The sequence below is a fragment of the Arachis duranensis genome, chromosome 5 (genome assembly GCF_000817695.3).
Source record: "Arachis duranensis cultivar V14167 chromosome 5, aradu.V14167.gnm2.J7QH, whole genome shotgun sequence".
NCBI lineage: Eukaryota > Viridiplantae > Streptophyta > Magnoliopsida > Fabales > Fabaceae > Arachis > Arachis duranensis.
In genome coordinates, this window is record NC_029776.3 from 7,752,696 (window position 1) to 7,775,214 (window position 22,519).

General features: G+C 36.4%; 3 protein-coding genes across 3 annotated transcripts; 1 reads left to right on the forward strand and 2 right to left on the reverse strand.

Moving 5' to 3' along the window:
- Positions 1-19: 19 nt before the first annotated feature.
- Positions 20-11,950, reverse strand: LOC107487804 (DNA polymerase alpha catalytic subunit). Its single transcript, XM_021142122.2, has 31 exons — positions 10,473-11,950; positions 9,970-10,128; positions 9,752-9,835; positions 9,567-9,641; positions 9,334-9,398; positions 8,354-8,453; positions 8,078-8,266; positions 7,698-7,861; positions 7,413-7,527; positions 6,623-6,802; positions 6,424-6,537; positions 5,775-5,894; positions 5,360-5,683; positions 5,103-5,202; positions 4,597-4,693; positions 4,437-4,509; positions 4,282-4,338; positions 4,036-4,128; positions 3,537-3,659; positions 3,364-3,461; positions 3,200-3,245; positions 2,683-2,796; positions 2,489-2,572; positions 2,255-2,368; positions 2,081-2,170; positions 1,919-1,995; positions 1,006-1,222; positions 767-820; positions 560-679; positions 379-453; positions 20-258 (listed from the first exon to the last, which is right to left on the reverse strand). Exons 1-31 carry the CDS (start codon positions 11,670-11,672, stop codon positions 112-114), a joined length of 4,668 nt encoding a protein of 1,555 aa, XP_020997781.1. The 5' UTR covers positions 11,673-11,950; the 3' UTR covers positions 20-111.
- A 755-nt stretch (positions 11,951-12,705) lies between these two features.
- Positions 12,706-16,112, forward strand: LOC107487802 (probable serine/threonine-protein kinase At1g01540). The gene is made up of 7 exons (XM_016108501.3): positions 12,706-13,653; positions 13,723-13,827; positions 13,906-14,028; positions 14,133-14,303; positions 14,479-14,608; positions 14,697-14,909; positions 15,382-16,112. The coding sequence occupies exons 1-7, from the start codon at positions 13,031-13,033 to the stop codon at positions 15,535-15,537; spliced, it is 1,521 nt and encodes a 506-aa protein (XP_015963987.1). The 5' UTR covers positions 12,706-13,030; the 3' UTR covers positions 15,538-16,112.
- A 1,317-nt stretch (positions 16,113-17,429) lies between these two features.
- LOC107487801 (PI-PLC X domain-containing protein At5g67130) lies at positions 17,430-21,153 on the reverse strand. Its single transcript, XM_016108500.3, has 9 exons — positions 20,943-21,153; positions 20,715-20,810; positions 20,479-20,595; positions 20,245-20,382; positions 19,108-19,206; positions 18,688-18,991; positions 18,345-18,568; positions 18,130-18,216; positions 17,430-17,916 (listed from the first exon to the last, which is right to left on the reverse strand). Exons 1-9 carry the CDS (start codon positions 20,946-20,948, stop codon positions 17,722-17,724), a joined length of 1,266 nt encoding a protein of 421 aa, XP_015963986.1. The 5' UTR covers positions 20,949-21,153; the 3' UTR covers positions 17,430-17,721.
- Positions 21,154-22,519: the final 1,366 nt, after the last annotated feature.

A 22,519-nucleotide genomic window follows, 5' to 3' on the forward strand; every position in this document is an offset into this window, starting at 1 on the left:
GTTACCATGATTCATTTATAAATCAAGGATGGTATAACTCAATGTACAATAAAGTACTTTTGACTGACATTTACATATGGGTATTCCATTTGCTGGATTCGGAGGTATAAATTAAACAGGAACAACAAAGTCCTGCAAATTCACCCAACCGTAGGCACAACGGTCTCTTAACTTCTGTACCGTGGATGCTGCTAGATCAACCATTGGTCTAATCTTCATCAACTCCTTCTCAATTAGCATCCTAGATTTAGCCTCCATCTGAAACAATACATGATTAATAATTAGGGTTAAAGGCATGGATATGGTGGAATTCTTTAATTCAAAGCCTTTATTGATTTAACTTCAGCTTTCAAAACACTGAAAACAGTATCTATTTACCTTCTCCATACTGCAAAAAGTATCCAACACATGGCAGAAATATGAGAGCTGCTTGTACAAGTCTGCCTCGGTGTACTGAAAGTAACAGAATGTTTACTTGAGAAAACGAAAAAGTTTGAAAATTCATATAAATCAGACATAAAATGAAAGACACTTTAACATTAGCATCACAAAGTGCAACCTTTCTGTGGAGACGGCCGTTGCATCGAGGATAATTTGGACAAACAGTTCCTCTCTCAGAATCACCCACCAACTTAAGGTTGATACTGCGTGTCGTATGCTTACACGTTTCATCATCACACTAGAAGTAGAATCAGCCAAGGATGTGATATCTAATTTTTCAAGGCTAATGATATTCATATAAACAAAATTGAGAGAGGTGAGTTACCATCAGTACACCTCTGTAGTACATTAAAACAAACTTCTCTGTTTGCATTTTGACCTGACATTAAAGTATATACTGTCAGCAAATGCTAGGAGCAATATTCTAGGCTAAATCAAATAAACAAACATGTTGATGAATATTACTAAAGATAATCTAGTTTTGAAAGAGATCCATGATCAGAAAACGGTGCATGCTGAAATGCAGTTGAACATAACATTGTTTTGAAAAGCCTGGAATTAAACCTGATTGGTTAGCATTGCAGGAGATATTCTTCCAACACCATCTTCCGGGCATTTGGAACATCGCAGTTTATGCCAGAATTTGTAACTGGATTCCTCCGTGCCTGAGCTGCTTATCTTTTCACTTCCCAACAAACAAATTGACTTAAAAACAGGTGGGCAGTCAAAAGAATCAGAGCAGCTGGGGCAACACAATACCAGTGGCTCACATCCCCTGTACCTGCATTTGATTTAATCACATTCAATCCATTAATTACAAATTTCTTTCAGCAATACTCAAGAATCACAACATGGAACTTCAACAAGAATCCAACACGAAAAAAGCTCTAATGCAAAACAAAGTTTTATATTTACTTGTTCAAACCCCTCCACGGAATTATTAAACTTCTGCATTAAATACATCATCTGATGCTAATATAACATCTTCAGTATTGTTTCTAGGTTTAATTACTCTATCGGTCCTTATAGTTTAAGCAAATTTCCAACTAGATATGTATACTTTTTTTCTTTTCAATCGGGTCCCTATACCATATCAAATTTTATAATTAAATCTCTACTGCAACAAAAACGTTGGAATTAATGGAATATTCCGTTAACAAAACAAATAGGCCTAACACTTGACTGAATATTCCATTTTGTTTAACGGAATATTCTATTAATTCTAATGTTTTTATCACAGTAGAGACTTAATTACAAATTTGATATAGTATAAGGACTCAATTGAAAAGAAAAAAAAAAGTACAAAGACCGAATTGAAAATTCAGTAAAACTATAAGAACCAACGGAGTAATTAAACCTTGTTTCTATTGTGAAATTGCGGTTCAGTAAACCTAACCCAGTTGTCTCCATTTCCAAACTACCGCTGGTTGCTAATATGCACATTTAATAGAATTATTAAAGAAAAGAAATGATGTACCTTTCTTCGTCATCAGCAGCAAATAAAAGTGAGCTTGTAGGATCACTACTTGGAGCTTCACTTGATTTATGTTGAAACTGCAAATCAATGTAGTCTGCCAATTTAGAACTACTGGATAAATAATAAAAGCAAATCATCTACTAAACAGAGAAGGAAATAAACCTTTGATGAGTCAAGCCCTAAACAGTCGGCCAGTCTTTCTGGGCTTGTGCCCTGGATTGATGCACAAAGACGTGATACCACTGGATGAATCTGAAAGAATACTCAAACCGGCCATTAGGTGGTAATCAGCTAATCATTGTCATTGATAAAGTTAGCTACCAACGCCTCATATACCTGTTGTGACAAATAGTACTCAATGTCAATAAGCCATTTCCCTTGCTCTTGTTTTAGTTCATCGGGATGCCTTGCACGCTGAGCAATACCTGTTGCACTACCTGAACTACAGCCCTGCTCAAAGTAGAACATAGTATAAAAATAAAAATATGAAAAGACAAATCAGAAGACTGTCCATGACTAAAATCAAATACCCGACGTTTCCCAAAGTTACACCAGTGATATATGACAAACCTCTTCATAGCAAATTATGTAAGGGATTGTATCACCAACAGAACAACCAGAGGAGTAACCTTGTTGCTTCATTCTTTGTGCCACCTACATAGTGATCAAGAAAGCTTCCTCAGGATTGATTAGGGGGATAAAAAATAAAGAAAGCATACATCACACCTTTAAGTAACCATAAAAATGAGAACATTTGGACTCACAAGAACATGTGGCTGGTTTTTGGCATCAGGATAAGCCTCCGGAGGTTTAGTCAATGTTTTATTGATGACATATTTCTCCAATGGTACTTGTCCACTCCTCATTTTTTCTTGCTCCTGTATAAGCAATGTTACTTAATATTTATGATAGAAATAAACCTCAATCACCAACTTTGAAACCTTAGATTCATAGATAAATTGAAATATATTATACTTATGCTATCCACTATATATGTGTGATAAAATTGACTGCCTTATCCAATGATCAATAATTAGACCATTCAGAAAAGGGAAAGGAAAAAGCAACTTCCCTTCATCCATTAATCCAGTGAAAATGAGATAAACAACTAAAGATTCTGAATAATGAGTGAAAAAAAAAGGTAGGCATTCTGAGAATAGACCCGCTTGCAATTATTGCAGAGAGCACAAATCAACGAGATGCACCCTCCATATAAATTCTCCAAGTGCATGGTATGTTAGTATAAACAAATTTCTAATCATGAAGGACATCACACATTACCTGCATGAGATAATTGTGAATTGATTCAACAACATCTTCACATGATCTGTAAGCATGAAAGCCACAATATTATTAGCCACTGTATAAATGAAAAAAATTTCATACAAATAGTCAGACTGGACAAAAATAACAATATTTTTAGAAGCAGACAGAGCATATCATACCCTCCTGACAAAATTTGAGTCAAGCAAAAATCACCCAATTCTTTAGCTAATAAGCTCCAATCCCGGCGGACAATATCAAGACCTTTACGTTCAATAACCTGCAATACAGATTAATCCCACTGGAATGCTCTTCCCAATATGTTTGGTAATTCAAAAGAGTAAGTAGAATATACCTCATACGGGGTATCATCGTTGAACTGCACTTTAACAGCTGCATATTTCTTTTTCTTAAGTAGTAGCATCCTCTTGTACAAACCATCAAGATCAATTTCCAAGCACCTATATTTCTTATTGACCTAATGACAAATCAGATGAAGAATCACATCATAAGAAAATTATTAAAAAAATAGAAAGGAAAACAACCATTTATATGCGCCAAAATTATTCATCTGTGGCAAACAATGCAAACCACATGGTAAGACCTCATAGCAGTACGGTCCAACTTCAGATCCCCCAAGCAAACTCACCACCAACAAGAATCACAAACATTTGAAACTTTAAAATAAAGACTTTTGAGTTGTAGAGGAGAAAAATATTATCATTAGTTTGTTTAAGAACTGAAAGCTGGATCTAGATATAGTATAGCATGTTGAACAAGATTAGAGCAGAGGAAAGGTGATGGGAACCTCAATCCCATAGTTCATTATCTCACAACTAATAGTTAAATCTCACCTCTTGAATAACTTTTGAAGCCATTGCTTTTGCTTTTGCAATATCATCTAGACCACTGTATATCATTATTGAATCAGTATCACCATATATGACCTATAAAGTAGAAAGCAGTACAACAGTCAAGAGGTGATAGATCACCTATAAAGTAAAAACCTAAAGGATGTATGACAGTTAAGATCCAATATTATAATTCATGCAGAAATGAAATCCCTACATTACTTCAAGAATTAATACAGTAGAAATAACCTCTAAGTTCAAGTTATTCTGAACAAGATCAACAGTACTCTGCAGTATCTCCCTTCCCTGCACAATCATTGGACAGTCAAATAAAAATGTATTAGGCTTGACATATATGAGGGGATGGTCACCACCGGTAAAGCTAACATGACATATTTCCTTACTTGTAGGGTTATAAGTTCAGCAATTGGCTTTGCATAAAATCTTGAATTGGAAAATCCTAGGCATCCATACATACTGCAATACGCCAACACCATAGAATTTTACATTCCAAAGGATTAGATACCAATGTTGGGCACTCAGGATGAGCATATAGAAACAAACCTGTTTGCAGTAAGCTTCAATGCTTGCTGCTGAATGTCCAGTTGCTGCACTTTAAGACCAGATGCTTTCTTCATCCACTTTTTTACCAGTAAGTGTTAATGCATTGATAAATTCACATAAAGAGCACACATGCAACTTTGAAAGGTGAATCTTGATTGTCCATTCTTCATCAAAAGTTGGCACAATATATGGTAAGTTTGGCTAGATAACATTTTTTTCTCTTTTTTTTTTTTTGTAGTCGGGCTTTCAAATGACTATTTGGATTACTAAAACAAGGATATTTTAAAAGATTAACTTTTGGGTATCGTTTACGCCCAAAAGTGCAGATTTTGTGGAATTTCTAAAAGCCTTGTCTCCCATCTCTCCAATTCCAAACACAACCATAAAAGCTTGATTTGACTTGGAATAATTTTCATTTTTTTCCAGTCTGTTTAGATGGGATTACTGTTGCTAGTACTTTAAAATGCAAGAACAGATTTTTTAATAGATAAAACTCTATGGTGGCATTCTTACCTCCGGCAAGACCCCAGTTTCTAGACTGGATGGTAAACGGGAAAATGATGCACCTTGAGATCTTTCAACAGTGGTAAAGCATATATTATATTCCTGTATTCAATTCAGCTCAGTAAATGACAGGATAGAAGAAGCTATCATAAATTAGAATAAGAGCAAAACTGACAAACAAATAAAATAGAAAATTTTGTTGATAGAATGAAAGTGATGCCAAAACAAAGCATTTTCTGAATAGATTATATATATAAACCTGAATGATAGAAGGATAAAGACTATTGAAGTCCAGAAGTAGTATATATTTGTCATATAGTCCCTTCTTTGGCTCTAATACCAGACCTCCAGCATAAGAAGGAGCCTTTTTGCTTTTCTTATTATCAGTATCGGCAGCATCATTATCATAGTTTGCCTCATTACCATCTGCTTCTTGTAAGTTGCTATCCTCAACACCATGAGCTACTTTGCGTTTCGTCAATGTTGTTTCTTTTGCATAGTTTGGAATTTTGTCTGGCACCATATATTTCTTTGCATGGAAAGCATGCAACAAAAGAAACTCCACTCTCTGTGCCCGAGCACCCTGAAATAGCAAGCATTAGCTGTATGCCTATGGCTGCTAGATCATGTCCAACATCAAATTAAACAGGGTACCCAAAAAAAGGACAGCTAACCTGAAGAGTTTTCCCCCACAGATTACCACTAATATTAGTCAGCTGGCGGGTGAGAGGAAGAACACTCAAATGAAACATGAGTTCCATGGACAACCATGCATCCGTTTCACTACATTCAATCTGAAGAAATCACATATACCATGAAAACCAGCATAAGCAAATGCACTGTTATCATGTGTACAATCAATCAAACATCAAAACAGAATGGAAAAAACCAATACTTAAATATTGCAAGAGAAGTTGAGGAGGTAAACATGCTTAACAACTCAAGATTATAAAATCACCAAATTCTTCACCATTTTAGTCCTTCAATATTCGTAGTAGAGATCAATACCCACCTCTATAACCCTCAGAAGCTTACATAGTTAGCCCACTAGCATTATCAAGCTCAAGCAACTGTGAATTAAAAACACACGGTACAGAAAACAAGTACTAACATGAAAAACCATGTCATATTACAACATTGATGCAAGGGTAGCCTGTGTAGTAAATATAAATCAGAATTCAAACAAATTTTTCCACAACAGTTTAACATTTATCGTAAGAAAAGGAGAAAAACACTCCACTCTTCAACTTTCATAATAAGCAATCCAAAGTTCAAATAGTTTTCCACAGGATCAACAAATATGGATTAAACATTGACACCTACAAGCTCAATTAGGGATTCAGCTGATTGGAACTTCTTTGGAACATCATGTGGAGCAACTTCCTTCCTAAACTTCTTCAGCTGCGTTTTTGTGAGTTCAGTTAATGAATAACTGACCTGGAAGAACCAATGTAGGAAAGTGAGTTAGCTAGAAATAAATACCAGACTTCCTGCTTGGCATGATTTATCCACAAATATTTACCTCTTTGAGCAGATCACGGGAACACAAGAATGTATCACAAAGAAGCCGGCCAGACATACAAGACATGACAGCAGGACGAGCTCCAGAACCAAATGCCTTGCTTCCTCTATCAAGCCTAGGCAATGCAGAACGCTTGAGGCGGCCTAGTTTAGACCACATGTTGCTTGGTACTTTGCACGCCTACATTTGTTTTTTGGAGAGGTAAAGATATTTAAGGTTCATGGTTCATAAATCATAATGGACTTTTGAGGGTAAAAAAATATAAAATAACACGAACTTATAAAAAATGGGTAATTCATGGACAATAGCATCCACTTTGCTGCAGATGAGACGAAAATAAAACCAGGAAATAGTAATTGGAACTTCAGGATAAAGTTTGAAGGTATTAGAAAGCTAGATTTTATTTTAAAAAATTACAAGTTAAAAGAAAAGGGAGAAGGTATATCGCTGTTCTTAAGGCATAATAAATGGTCAAAAGATTTAACAAACTGTTTCTAGTTTGTGTATATATGAATATGAATTCTAATCCTTTGTCGAATCTTGTTTGAAGCTACATTTTCATCCAGCCATCTTTACAGTTATCCTTCATCAACTCATACTTTTTTGTCATGTAGTTTTGTACAATTTTTCACCTTAATGTTTAAACGCTATCTAAAATCATATTAACTAATTAGCTCTTATCCAGTCATCATACATTAAACTAAAAAAAGGACATTAAGAAAGGCTATGAACAGAAGCCCAAATTAAATTAAAATTACAATTCAAAAAATTGAGAAGCTAAAACTCCTACCTGGGATCTATGGAGGAGTACCTCCAGGTCAAATCCAGATATATTATGCCCAACAAGAACATCGCTATCCAACTTGTGTAATTCTGTCATCAGGCGATTCAGCAAAGCTCTTTCACTGCAAACAAAGATATTATATAGGTCATCCTCTAATAAAGGCAAATACTTTTCAAGATACCTTTCACATTTCCTGGAGAAATGATACAGAAAATCAAAGGATAACACCAGAATCCAGATCATGCATATAAGTAAACATTCAAAGTAGCAATCTGTCTTTTAAAGTTTCACCTGCTTTCAACACACAGAACATTTGACCCAGCTTTTGAGTTTCTCTCTGTAACCTCCTTGCTGAACCCCAGTGGAAATATATTCCCATCAATTTTACGAATGACAGTAAAATGGGTAAGCATTCCAGGTCTCTTCCATTCTGAAGCCAACATAGGTGTGTCAATCTAAAAAGCCAAACAGAAGTTATTGCAAATTAATAATTATTTCATCACAGAAAATCAAGCATTGGTGTAGAAAATAGATTTGCATACACCATACACAGATAGATGCACTGTACTTAACTATCAAGACAATGATCCCAAACTAAAGGGAAAAAAGAAAAGAGAAAAAAAAAGAAAGAAAACGCACACACACACACACTCTCTCTCTCTTTAAAATACCTTAACCATATTGCAGCAGACTATAGATGCAGATACAATCTCATTTACGTTCTGTTTTTCATTTATGGTGGTTTTCAAATTTATTGCTGTGACAACCACAGGAGGAATCTCAAAACTGATTTTTGATGAAGTTGAAACCCTGATGTCTTTAGGGGAGTCAACAATCACTTCAAATTTGCACCAGCTAACCTGCAAGCAGAAGCATGTTTATAAGATTAAAAAAGGTGTCCTATATGAAGATCAAAATACACTACTTGTAGTGGATGAACAACTTACAAATCTTTCCCTCTCAGAAGTTGGGCAGTTTGAAAAGTTCGAAACCTGTAGCCACGAAGGTCCCTTAATCTTTCTTTTAACCAGAAAAAGCTCCAGAGCACTGCACATAAGGAAACAGTTACCTTGCTAAAACTAAATAATTGTTCAGATATAACCAAAAATTTGCCCATTAATATTTGCCACTTGATTAGATTAAGGATGTTTGATATCCTTTTCCACTTAGACCCCCTATTAGAACACCTAATATGTGTGCTAAGCATTTAATTGAGTTAGGGAAAAGAAAACATTCAAATATTAATTCATTCTGAGCCATTTTAAAATGTGTTATAGTCAAAGCTTACTTATATTTACAGATGGGGTAATGATTAAGGGATTCTAGGGCCAAAAGAGTATTTAAAACCCTAAACAGCACACCAGCCCAGTATAAAAGGACTGCTTTTCTCCAGGAACCTAGCCTGTTCAAAGTATAGACTCTAGTCAACAAAGTTCTTGGTTTCTAAAAGTAATGCAGCCAGCTATTGCAACTGCTTTCAGAGATCTGGGAAAGTGTTTGAAATACCTATTGAGAAGTGTCAGTTCATCTTCACAAAAAGAAATCTGCGATACTACCAGATTAAGTCCCCAAGTATTTACAGAGGAAAGGTTTAAAGAGCTAGAGTATACTGAACCAAAATGCTTCTACTTAACCACACTGCTGCAGTGTTAAAAAGCTTTTAAGTAAACATAATGCTATATCAAAATAGTTACTCCAGAAATTGGTTTGGTCTTTTGCTTTTCAGAAAGAGACTCATTTTCTCACTATATTGAAAACAAAATACATGTAGTCAGTGAACAGAGAGTGTGTTGTGTGTGTGTGTGTGTTTGTTGTGTGTGTGTGTTTGTTGTGTGTGTGTGTGTGTGTGTGTGAGAGAGAGAGAGAGAGAGAGGGAGAGAGAGAGAGAGAGAGAGAGAGAGAGAGAGAGAGAAAGGGGGAGGAATACCTGTAATGAGTTCCTAAAAGACCAGAGAAACTTTCTCCTTTCAGGTCCGCAGGAAGTATTTGATCCTAGACCAATTTTACAAAAAGAAATAACATAAATCGGTCAAGATAGTATTTAGCTTAACTCACGCATAAATAACAAGGCTTTTTGCAAACCAGTGCATTGAACGCCTAATAATCTTCACATCTCTAAGACCAATACACTAGTTTGAATCTTTAGGGTCTAATATGTACCTTGAATGGATAACTGATTTTAAGCACATAACTTTCACCAGAAGGAATTTCGAACCTTTCAAATGCATACTTCCTCTGCAAATAGGAGCAGGAAATCAGAATAAACCCAACAAAATAATCATTTACAACAAAATGATCACATTGACCAAAAATTTGTTTACATAAGAATGTGTTGATCAGCAAACCTTAACAGGAGCCATACTAAAGCATGAAACATTCAAGTTCAGAAGATGTTTTGCTAACTCGTTCTTTAAACCAGATACTGCATCCTAAAATTTTAAAAAACAATAAAAAATGACAAGAAAGAATGCATTAGCTCTCTGCTGAAAGAATAAATAAGGATAAAATTCAAGATAAATAAAAATACAAATTTATGCCAAAGACCGATAAAAGATAAACTTACTTGCAGCTTTTTATGGAAATCTGCAGATTTTTTAGCATCTTTCTCAAGTTTCACCATTTCATCAGTAAGATGTATCGGGTGACTTGGAATGGCATAGACACATCTTTGCATGTTCTTCACAACAACACAACAACTCTGATACGAATTCCCGGCTTTAACCTAATTCTCAATAAAAATGCAAACAGTCAATATTATCTTCTCCATTCACCACCACACACAGTTAACAGAAATGAAGTCGAATGACCAACAGCTGTATCTATCTGACTTTTACATACAGCGCAGCTTTCCTTTACTCAAATAAATAAGCAAATAAACACACAAGCTTCACACTGTGACTTAATAGTTAGCGTGTTGATGCTACCTTGTGACAGAAAAACAATGGTAAATGGAATATGCAACTCCGTCAATTGCAAAAGAAATATTTGAAACTACACATTGGGACAGTTAAGCTGTAAGAATACAGTAAATCAGTAACCTATGTTAGCAATTCAAATAAAAATTACCTTCCCAAATAAATAAAGTGTTCCCCTATTCGCTCCATTAAACTCCTCATAGGCATCGAGTATGTAGAAAGGTAGCGAACCATCTTCCTCCAGATTGAACTCCGAGTGTTCTTCTTTATGCAAAGCCTCTCTCAATGCTTTCGAATCCCCAACATTTGCATTCGCTGCACCACCATTTCTCACTGCTTGCCAACCCGCAGTAGCACTCAACGCAGGGTCCTCTTTTTCTTCCTTAAGCTTTGCATTCAAAGTAAACAACTCCTTTTTCACAGCAACAGGTTTTTCCTCTGCCTTAGAGTCCTTCACAACTTCCTCCTTACCAACATTAACATTACTCGGAACTTGCTCAATTGATGCATCACCATTCTCAGAACTAAAAACTTTCCCATTATCCGAGCATTCAATTGAAAGCTCATTTTCTTTAACTGCCTCGCCTTTCTTCTGCTCTGAACCCAAATCACTGACGTCATTGCTAACAACCCTAACCGACTCAACATCACAATTTACAGCAGTGTTGAGCAACGAAGAACCTCTCATCAAATCAGATGCTCCAACAATTGACGAATTGCTAACGAAATCGCGATTAATCCGAAGAGCATCGTTTGTAGCAGAGGACGAATTTGAATTCGAATTGGGAATGGCTTTCGGATGGATTCTTCTCCGCCGTTCCCTATCGGTCTCGTCGGCTGCAAACTCCGCCAGAACATCGTCAACGATGCTGTCGGGGGCCTTGTCGTCCCTGCTCTTCTTGAACAGCGATGAGGTGAACATCGAGGATAGCCGCTGGGCGCCGACAGCGGCGGCGGAAAGCGCAGCCGATGTGCGTTTCTGGTTGGGATTATGTTCTTTCTTTTCAAGCTTCTTCCGCTTTGGCTTGGCTTCATTTTCGGCGCCATCGGATTCGTCAGAGGAGAGAGAGAAGCCTCCCTTAGACCAGTCCTCTTCCTCCCCCTCATCGCCGTAGCCGAGGCCATCGTCGTCAACGATGAAGGCACGGGCCTGCTCGCGGCGCTTGGCGACAAGGGCGTTGTACTCTTCTTCCTCGACAGTATCGTAGATAGGGTTTTCGAGCCTGATCTGGGGCCCGCCGCGGACACGGGCTTTGAGACGCTCTAGGGCCTCGCTGCGGGCGGAGGAAGCGGTACCTCTGGTCCTTCTCCTACCGGCGGCGGTAGTTGCAGCAGCTTCTTCGTCTGACATTGTTTATTCTTTCTCTCTCTCTACTTTTCTGAGACTATGAGAGTGAGAGTCAGTGTGTGAGAGAAATGAGTTAGAAGAGTGCTGAGATGAGGTTTAGGGATTTTCAAGAAAAATCGCGGGAAACTTTGATGGCTTTGGCGCGCTTACTATGCCACTCAAGGTAATTGTTTCTCTTTTTGGCTGAGGTTTTTTTGGGCTTAGGAAAAAATAGGTACCCAATTAAAGAAAAGAATGTTAACCCTAATAGCCCACTGTTGTGGCCCAAGTCCCAACCCTGCGAGGCACTAATCCTTCAACGCCAACACCAACACCAACAGAGACCCTTCTCAAAATCCAGCGTCTTTGGGCCTCATTCCTATTTTCTAATGGGTTTTAACTTTAAGAACCAAAAATGAATAGGAGCCAAGGCAATGGCTTAGTGGAAGAATTGTTAGCTTCCTAGAGAGCTGACAGGCGTTTGAGACCTGGTTAAAATCAGGAAGTGGATAGTGCGTGAGTGTGTGTTGCCGAAAAAAAAAAATAAAAAAGAACCAAAAGAATGAAAAAATAAATAATAAACTTCTTTAACTCATTATATGTTTAAAGGTAAAATCAATTATGTTTTGGAGTATATTCAAGCTGGGCAAGAAGTTTAGGGTGAAACCATCCAAATACAACATAAAATTGATGTGGTTAACGTGTCGGTGAGTGTCGAGGGACATAAACACATTTATATATCTTACTAGTAATTCAGCTTTTCCCTTCTGTTAAAAGACAAATCACTCTACTTGTAATTTTTTTAATATAGAAAAAAACGACAATACGATTGGGCATTAATTATTGATAATGATTTCAACGCTTTGAAGAAAGCGCATCCCCCTTTCCAAAAAGGAGCATTAGGAAGGGTATATTTAAAAGCCACTAGCCCCATTCGTATAGTCTTTAACCAGAAAAAGAATTCTTCTATGACGATGACCATGGTAAATGCAAAAAGCAAAGCTCAAAGGCAAGCAGGTCCCGCCCCACCCATAGAACTAAAATTAATTAACGTTAGTATAGAGTAATAAATCAAGTAGTAGAGTTGTAATCCAAACAAATGGAGCAGGAAGCAATAGTTACCACTTGGAGAAGGTGGGGATGAGACAGGCAGAAACTCAGAATTCATTCATACTCTGTCCCCATCTCTCTCATTGAGGTCCCACCATGCCAGCTGCTCTTACCTCCATCACTCTCTTTCTCTCTTTCTACTACAAACGCCACCCCTCTCCCCTACCTCAGTATCCCATTCTTCTTCTTCTTCTTCTGCAGCAGCAGCATACAACTACAACTTCATGTAGTAACTACCAAGTACCAACCACCTACCTTAAACTCTCCAAATAATGCCGGATCATTATTCAAGTGGTGGTGCCACAATGAACGACCAGCTCTCCAACCCAACCTCCATCTTCGGCCTACGCCTCTGGGTTGTTCTTGGCGTCTGCGTTGGCGCCTCCATTGTCCTCCTCTTATTCCTCATCTCCATTTGCCTCGCTTCCAAGCGCTCCAAGAAAACCACCACCATCACCACCACCACCACCACTACCACCACTTCATCTTCAATCCCTGTCCCTGATGTATCCAAGGAGATCCAAGAGATCAGAGTACTTGACCCCAATCCATTACCCGACCCTATTCCCGAACCGGAACCGGACGAAGAGAACCCCTCCGTGGTCTACAACAGAATCCAATTTGAGATTGGGAAAAACCATAGAATCTCTTACCCTACTGAACAACGACCTTTTCTAAGGTCTTCTTCCCGTGAAGGCAGTGGTGAGGTTCCTACCGTGATCCCTGAGGTTTCTCACTTGGGTTGGGGCCACTGGTACACCCTCAGGGAGCTTGAGGATTCCACCAATGGGTTTGCGCCGGAGAATGTCATTGGCGAAGGTGGCTATGGAATTGTTTACCATGGTGTCTTGAAGGACAACACAAACGTTGCCGTTAAGAATTTGCTCAACAACAGGTCAAGTCTCAACATCTTTTCCTTCTATTTATTACTCAAATGAATGCTAAGAGTTTAATATAATAGCAGGGGACAAGCAGAGAGAGAGTTTAAGGTTGAAGTGGAAGCTATAGGAAGAGTTCGGCACAAGAATCTAGTGAGGTTGCTCGGTTATTGTGCTGAAGGAGCACACAGGTAATCTATAATGAAGGTTCTTTCTTTCTCAGTTTTTGGTGTGTAAAAATATTCATTCATTCATGTTGAAATATACAGAATGCTTGTGTATGAGTACGTTGACAATGGTAACTTGGAGCAGTGGCTGCACGGTGATGTTGGGTCTTGCAGCCCTCTAACTTGGGAAATTCGAATGAACATTATCCTTGGAACTGCAAAAGGGTAATTGAACCAACAAAATTGACTTTTCACCTCCTCTCTTCTGGATTACTTTCCAATTTTCTTTTCTTTCCATAACTGTTAGTATTTTTTTTTTTTTGGAACAGATTAACTTATCTTCATGAGGGGCTGGAACCAAAAGTTGTTCACCGTGATATTAAATCAAGCAATATCTTGATCGATAAGCAGTGGAATTCCAAGGTTTCAGATTTTGGCCTTGCCAAGCTCCTTGGCTCTCAGAGCAGCTATGTCACCACCCGTGTCATGGGTACATTTGGGTTTGTGCATTCTACTCTCCCCTGTTTCATTTGGCTCTGTTTGGTAATTGACACATGATATTTGTTAAAGAGATATAATCTTATTTTGAGAATGAGACAAATACAATAATAGACAACTTGTTCTTTGTCTTCAATGTTTTAGTATTTGTATATTCTCAGCTCCCTTTTTTGGCAGATATGTAGCTCCTGAATATGCAAGTACTGGCATGTTGAATGAACGAAGCGATGTGTATAGTTTTGGAATTCTTATCATGGAAGTAATCACAGGGAGGAACCCGGTTGATTATAGCCGTCCGCCGGAAGAGGTTTCGATCTGTTTCACTATTGTGAACATTTCTTTCAGTTATTGCCCTTTTCACAAGCAGCTGAAAAGTATAAACTCTTGATTTTCAGGTGAATTTAGTTGATTGGCTCAAGAAGATGGTTAGTAACAGAAATCCAGAGGGAGTATTGGATCCTAAGCTTCCTGAGAAACCAACATTAAGGGCACTAAAAAGAGTCCTTCTTGTAGCTCTACGCTGCACAGACCCTAATGCACAGAAACGTCCTAAAATGGGGCATGTTATACACATGCTTGAGACTGAAGATTCCCTTAATTACAAAGAGGTAAGAAAATAATCATTCCCTTTACATATTAGTTTCTAGGTGAAAACTCGCTTTCAATTGTTTTCATGTGAAGTTGATAGTTAAAAATTGTTAAATGATAATTTAGTCAAACATGTCAAATCATTATCAACTTCACATTTATGTGCGAGTGTCCACCAAGTTTTTATTCTCGTAATGCGATTTATGTTATGATAATGTGTAGTAGTATATAGTTGATGTTTGAATCTTTGTTATGAATGTGTATTAAGAACAAGACACCATGGATTAGAATTTAGATATTTCAACAATATTACTTTCTAGTTTCTACTATCTTAACTTCTCTTTCTTGTTGGATCTAGTTTCATAAAGTACTATTCTTCCAACCATGCTTTAATCATGCATGCTACTTAGTAATTACTAAGTGGACCACACCAAACTTCGATAAATAAAAGCCACATTTTTTACTGATTGAACAAGCACCCTCTTGTTCCAGGACCGCAGAGCTAGAAGGGATGCAGATCATTCACCTAACCATAGAGCAGAGGATGGATTAAAAGTGAATGCAAATGTATCAGAAGGTGACTGTAACAATGAAAATGGCACGTGTGGCCATGAGACAACAAAAAGCCATCAACTAGAAGAGCAATAAATTAGGGGAAATGTTTGAGCAACTCATTTTTCTTGTAATCATTATATACTCATATTCCTCATTACAGCAAGATGCAGTTTGGATTTCACCAAAGGTGGAAACTACAATTCATCCTATGCTAATGAACTAACGAGTATTATGTGGTTAGTATAGTACAAAACTCCACAGTGAATATAAGAAAAATGAGTTACATTTTCACCGCTCATAAATTTGCAGTGCTGTCTCTTTAATGACCAGGTAGCCTGTGGTACCCTCATTTAATATACAAGCTGTCAAGGTCTAATGCCAAAGCTATATGTTCCGATGAGGACCTGGCATACCTATATTATACCATGTCATTCATTGTGCTTGATCCTTCTATATACTCACAAAAGCCCCCAAAAAAAAGAGCAATATTTGCCAGCTTTCTCTCTGTCCTGGGTCCCTTTCCTTTTCCCTCTCAGGGATGATTGTGTAGCTTGAGGTTGGTCATGTAAAGATTGGCCATATTGTGCAACTCATCCAATAAAAAAGAATTTTTGCACATTTAAAAAAGAAATATAATTGTGTGTTCTAAACTAATGTTTGTTGCAAAATCATCCTTTTTTATGTAAATCAATTTTAAGTTTTATATGTATCCTTTAATTTAATAGCATGATTTGACCATGGATTGCATTTCTAAATCGTTGCACTTTAGTTTACATATATATATAAAGAGAAGGCAATTAAAAGTTTTTTTTTAATTTAAATGCGAAAAAAAATCTCAAAAGAATCTTAGTCTTTCTAGTGGTTTGATCTTCTTCCGCAGTCACTTGGTTGTTAGACACATTTGGTTAAAAGCTCACACTTATGTACTCTCTTTTTTGGACCATTAGCATGCACATTAGTAGTGAGATACAGCACATACACATCAAGTAGGTGGCATGAATTGTTTTTTTGTTTTCCGGCCTTCAGTGTAACGTCGGTGGTGGTCCTCATTGATGGGAAAGCTTTTGTTGACTTACGGAGACATTGATAATGATAAATGATGAATCGTGAATTCCAATCACCCAGTAAATTTGGTGTTTTGAGAGGAAAAACATAATATCTACAGAGTCAAAATGCAAATTCAAGTATGTGCATCCATTCCAAACACACAATGTTAGTGGGTGGATCACAACCGAGACCTAGAATCATATAAAACTCCAAGGCCAGTTGTCTGTAAAGCATCTCATACGTGGCACCTAGAGCTCAGAGTTTTTGTCCTATGCATAATAAGAAGCCCCACATTTGATGCATTTTGGATTTGGCAAAGTTTCATCTGATCTGGACTTCCGTGATCATATAAGAGAACATAATATAGGACTTGTTAGGATGCTATTTTTAGAAAAGATCTTTTTTTAATAATTTTTTTTAAAATATTTTTTACAAAAGTAAAAATAATTTTATGTTTAAATATCCTATGTAAAAAGATTTTTTTATTTGTCAATTATATTTGGGTAAACTAAGATAAAAGGTTTACATATTGAATTTACGGATTCAAGCATCTCTTATCCTCCATGAAGCATGTGTAAACTTCTCACACTATTTAAAATAAAGATCTCATATCCATGTATTTCACTTCCAAATTTTATTTTGGTGGATTACAACAAATTTAAACTCATTTTAAATTTAGTTTATGAAAGAAACCCAATTATTTGTTAGTAGATACTAGATACTATCATGAAGATTTTATAATTGTCTTTATATAAAGATGTATCTTTTCTACTATTAGATAATAAATTGAAGGGTTTGATTTGATATGGTATAAAGATATTATTTTCTTTTAAAGTATGACCAAACAAATAAAACACACTTTTAACACAAGACTCTTCATAAGAAAATATTTTTAACATCTTCATTTGAGTATGTACCTTATTTGTTTGCTAAAGAACTGAGAATAGAAACAATGTCAATTATTTTTTTTGTATCCCTTGTCATAGAGTACAAATCAGTAGAGAAGGTCACTCACAGGTGACAAAAAATGTCCATGTCAAGCATAAAAAAAAAAGTCAGAATACAACACTGAAGTGCCGTGTGTTTAAAAATGGCTCAGATCCACACAACAGATTCGCTGGACAAGCTAAACTCGACACGTGTACACATACATAATACATAATACATACATACATACATAAATATACATAATTTTCACATTCTAAAAAACTTGAACAATCTCATGGCATTCTAGAACAACCACAAGGAAGTCATGGTGGCCAGAGTTAACACAACCAATTGCATCAGCTTGGTTGTTCTGTCATTACAAGCAACTTTTGAGGCACTATTATTTTGAGGCTGCTGGTTTGAAGTGGATGGTGCTACGGTAGCAGGTGGAGGTGGAGGGATGGGAGGAACATCACATGTGCCAAACTTGGCGTTTGCCTGTAGGTTATTAATACTCAGTTAAACACAAGGTTGAGGTTTATTAACATTAATTAACTAAAAAGAAAGTTAAGGATTTACTACTTTACATTATATCTATTTTATTCTTCAACAGATTTGTATATCTAGATGTCTTTATTTTTGTCACGAAACTGTTACCAAATAAGGTCTAGAGTGCAGAATTAACTAAGCAAAAGGTTGTAGAAATTAAACCTTGCAGTAAGCAATGTTATCACAGCCGCAAGTAAGATGACCATTTGCTTCATCAACTGCTTCTGGTGCTCCTCCGCCATCACTCCTCTTCAAACATAATTGTTATCATCAATATAAAATTCATGAACCATTTTTTGCTAAGATGAGAGTGATTAACAATTAACAGCCAGCATGACAGGACTAATGAATTGATCAAAATTTGGATAAGTAACTACCATGTAATAGTCAATGGCGATGAAATTCGGCCACCTGTTGCCGGAAGCTGCATAGCAAGTCTTCATCATGCTAACTAATGGAGCTGAATTGTCAGCACATGCGGCAGATCGATTTGGAGTCGAAGGAAAATAGTTCATCAGAACCAGTGACCTAGATTTTGTGTTCATTGCTGGTGATTCTGCTCGATTTGGACAAGAACCATTTTTCATGCCATCATCTCCATCTGAAATTAACAAACAAACAAGCATGATTGGTATGCAGAAACTAGCATTCTAACAAATGAGTGGAAGCAAAGCATGTTTCCCAAGAGAATACTAAGGCCTTCTCAGAGAAGCTACTCACACTGGTTTTCTACCATGTATGTCCACTGGTAAGCAATGCCCTCAGAAGCTTCCTTGTCGCGTTTAGAGGTGAAAACAAGAACGCGCTGATTCTTCTGTACCATGTCATCCACGGTGGGCCAATCTTGGCCATTCTTTGGCATCCGAGACAATGGGAACATGTAGTTGCTGAGGCCAGAATTTTTAAAGACCTTAGTTAGGCCTTGGGGGGAAGAGACATAGTCTTCAATGATGATTGTGATGATTTCAGATGGATTTGCATCCAGAAATGACTTCATGTCTTTAAGCACGTTTATGGCAGGTTGCTGCAGAGATATACACATAAATTTAGTGCATTATCATCGTGATTAGAGCCACATTAAGAGATTAAGGATTTGTCATCAAATTAGTTAAATTAGAAAGTATAGAGCCACGCACTTACGAATGCAGTGAAGTTGTAGCATTTGCCTTGAGCAGAGTGGCATAACCAGATGTCATTCATAAAATCATACATATCCAACATGAATCCTCGAACACCATTCTGTCAATGAATCCAACATAATGAGAAGAAATCAATCTTAAGGGGTCATCCACATCATATAGGATTTACTATTTCGCATTAGTTATCTATGTCCTCGAACACCATTCTGTCAATGAATCCAACATAATGAAAATAAATCAAGCTTAAGGGGTCATCCACATCATATAGGATTTTCTATTTCGCATTAGTTATCTATGGAGCCAAAAGTGGGATTCTGAAATTGCTTTCTCCAATCATGAATGTGCTATCCTCCAAATTAAGAGGTGAATAGCTATTTAGATAGATCACATATGTTGCAAATCTAGCGAGTTAGTTAGTTCATTCATTCATTCATTGCACTTGTAGCTGAACCTAAAATACAACTGTTTCATCAAAAAAATGGAGGAGGAAAAATGTACACATGACAAAATCAATATGTAGATACCCTACAATAAATATTCCTTTCCATTCTTAGTTTTTATAAAGAATCCATAGACAACTAAGGCACGCATAAATTATCAAATATTAGAACATGATTCCGGCTGAACATGTTTTCATGGTCATTCCATAGTAATCCTTTTTTCTTTCTTTATCCTTAACATTGTTCTATCCAATGTATAAATTGGACAACTTCATGGCATCGGTACTCCAATCAAGTACCCGACAACTACTGGCGTTTTGATACTCTTCTGTATTTTATTTCAAAGCCAACATGCATTCTCTCATATGGACCCCCTTTTAAACTATGTTTATTGTAATTCACATGGGAAATAGATGCAAACAAATATATGCGTGCAAGGCATGGCTATTTGAGTAGTTTAAACCAAATCTTAGTTGTCATACCTGATATTCTTAATTCATTATTGGATTAATTTAATAAAAGAATACTAGTGGAGGTCGAATCTATGTCACAATTCTTGGTTTGTTAGCATATGCAGCACATAATTATTCGCTTTCTAATTTTATAATTCTCTTGCTTCAGAGTCTAGTAAACAACTCAGACATAATAAAGATTACATGATTAAGAAATAATTGAAAAAAAAGGAAGGAGAATCTTACTTTGAGTTGATCAGCAACCGTGTCATCCTGGTTCATCGGAGCAACGATGAATGATCCGGTGGCCGATCTAGCTCCGGCCAAAGCATAGGAATTATGTGTGGTGAGCCATGAATACCGGTTAAATGGTAGGCCTTTCACCTTGACATTTTAACAAACACAAAACAGAACAAATGAACACAAAATTTGAACACCCCAGAAGAAATTGAATAGCAGAAATCATGAAAAGTGTTTAACTTTGGAGGTGGGGCTCGTAGGTTGTGTCCGACAACATCTGGGTCGGGTGTTCCCATTTGCAGGGCATGTCTGGCAGCTGAGACCAGCGTCACATTTGTCTGAACAAGTTTCTCCGATCTGCTAACTCATAATACCCCAAAAAAGGGAAGGGGAAAAAAACTCGCTATCATTCGAATTTTGAGATTCATATATAAAACAGAAGCAATTATATTTTGAGAAGGGAGAAAAAAAATGACCTTGAGGGCGGAAGAACGTGTAACAAGAAAGCAAATAGCAAATACCAGAAGCTGGATTCTGAAATTACGGATACAAATGCTACTACTTTGTGACCTCTGCAGAGAAAATGAAACATTATAGCGAAAATGGTTAGATGTTGAGATGAAAAAATGAGAGAGAAAGGCATGAAGATTTTTAATGCAGATATAAATGTAGCAAACAAATAGTAGTAGCACTATTGGCCTTGCCTTCATTTTCAGATTCTGCTTTTGCGGAAAAGAAAGAGAGAGAGTTTTGTGGTTTGTGCAGAGAGAAAAAAGGGGTTAGAGAGTGTTGGCACTGAAAGCTAGCAATGAAAGGCCAACGGATTTGGTGAGAGGGAGGGAGGGAAAGTGAGTGACGATTGGATTGGCCAACCAAAAACGTTAAATTAACATCACACAACCCCACATTATCATTTACCACCTCCCCCTTTATTTCATCATTATTCTCCTTTGAAACATATATTAACAAGTCTTTTTTTTTCCCCTAATTTGAGAAATAATGAAAAATAACAGTGAGAATGGTAGTGTCAAACTTTCAATTATATTTATTGTTGTTAAGAAAATTTTCGCTACTATGAGTCACGAATTGAATTAGGCAAACTTGTAGATTACTAACATAAGATATAAGAAGCTTCTCGTTAAAGATACTATGATTGTCGTAGTACAAATAAATAAACTTACCCTAAAGTCAAGGAACATTTTACTTATGATGTTGCATAATCTGGCTTTAAATTAAAGTCGTCACTTCAATTATTATGTAGCCATAAAAAAAATAGAGGGGAGGGACAGGAAGTTAAGTAATGACTTCATATATAATACTTAGACCTAATTTAGATATAAAATTTATATCAAATATTTATATTATTATTTTTTATAAATAAAAAATTAAAAAAATTACTTTTCAAACCTTATATTGAAAAGAAGCAAACACATACATCAACAAGAAGTCAATATAATACGAAATGTAGTTGAATAAAATAAAATAAAATACATTATATATTACCGATATGCTAAGGTACTATGGGGTCTTAAACGAAGTAATAAACCCAAGGAGGCAGCTTTATTATAATTATTTAAACATAAATCTTAAGGAAATTCTGTATTTCTGCCACCTCATCACAAGCTTGATGCAAAAATATAGAAGAACCTTAGAGTTGTGACTTCAAACTTATCCGTCACTGTCTTTCAATTTCTAAAGTTGTGAATCGGCAAGAAATGTCATCACCCTGATAGGGAATGTCTAGAGGAATATTACTATGTTATTTGTGACGCTTTATAATTTAGAACCTAGCACTAGTTTAAAAAAATGCGCATTTCGGGTTGCCCTTTCCCACTAGTAAGAGAATATGATTCAGCTTTTAATATAAAGTTATAAACTCATCAAACTTCGAACTTTGATCCATCAATCTAATCTAATGATCTATAATATTCATGTTTAACATAATTCGTTGTACTTCGTTTGTAAATAGAAACTATAATATATATAGAGCAATGTTAGGGCCAACAATATTTGTGATTGATAGTCATCAACTAGCCATCAATAATGATTTGATGGTGTGAAATTTCATTCAATAACTTATATTTCTCTACTGATTACATGCTGGACAAAATATAATAAAATTGTTGTCTCCTAAACTTTTCCATATATATATTAGTTTTGGGTGTCTACCTAATATCAAATTTCCATAAATAATTTCCATCCACACCTGAACAACATATACGTGGATGCTCTGCGTGACTACATCATCAAATACATATAAAAGATATTATTTATATACTAG

Coding starts and splice junctions, on each gene's coding strand:
- LOC107487804 (XM_021142122.2), bottom strand. CDS start 11,672: ATGTCAGACGAAGAAGCTGCTGCAACTACCGCCGCCGGTAGGAGAAGG. Junction 8,267..8,353: donor CTTCTGAGAGGGAAAGATTT/GTAAGTTGTTCA, acceptor TTCTGCTTGCAG/GTTAGCTGGTGCAAATTTGA. Junction 4,129..4,281: donor AGAATAACTTGAACTTAGAG/GTTATTTCTACT, acceptor TCTACTTTATAG/GTCATATATGGTGATACTGA.
- LOC107487801 (XM_016108500.3), bottom strand. Junction 20,596..20,714: donor CACGTTCTTCCGCCCTCAAG/GTCATTTTTTTT, acceptor ATGAGTTAGCAG/ATCGGAGAAACTTGTTCAGA. Junction 19,207..20,244: donor CGGTTGCTGATCAACTCAAA/GTAAGATTCTCC, acceptor ATTCATTGACAG/AATGGTGTTCGAGGATTCAT.
- LOC107487802 (XM_016108501.3), top strand. CDS start 13,031: ATGCCGGATCATTATTCAAGTGGTGGTGCCACAATGAACGACCAGCTC. Junction 14,304..14,478: donor CGTGTCATGGGTACATTTGG/GTTTGTGCATTC, acceptor CTTTTTTGGCAG/ATATGTAGCTCCTGAATATG. Junction 14,609..14,696: donor ATAGCCGTCCGCCGGAAGAG/GTTTCGATCTGT, acceptor CTTGATTTTCAG/GTGAATTTAGTTGATTGGCT.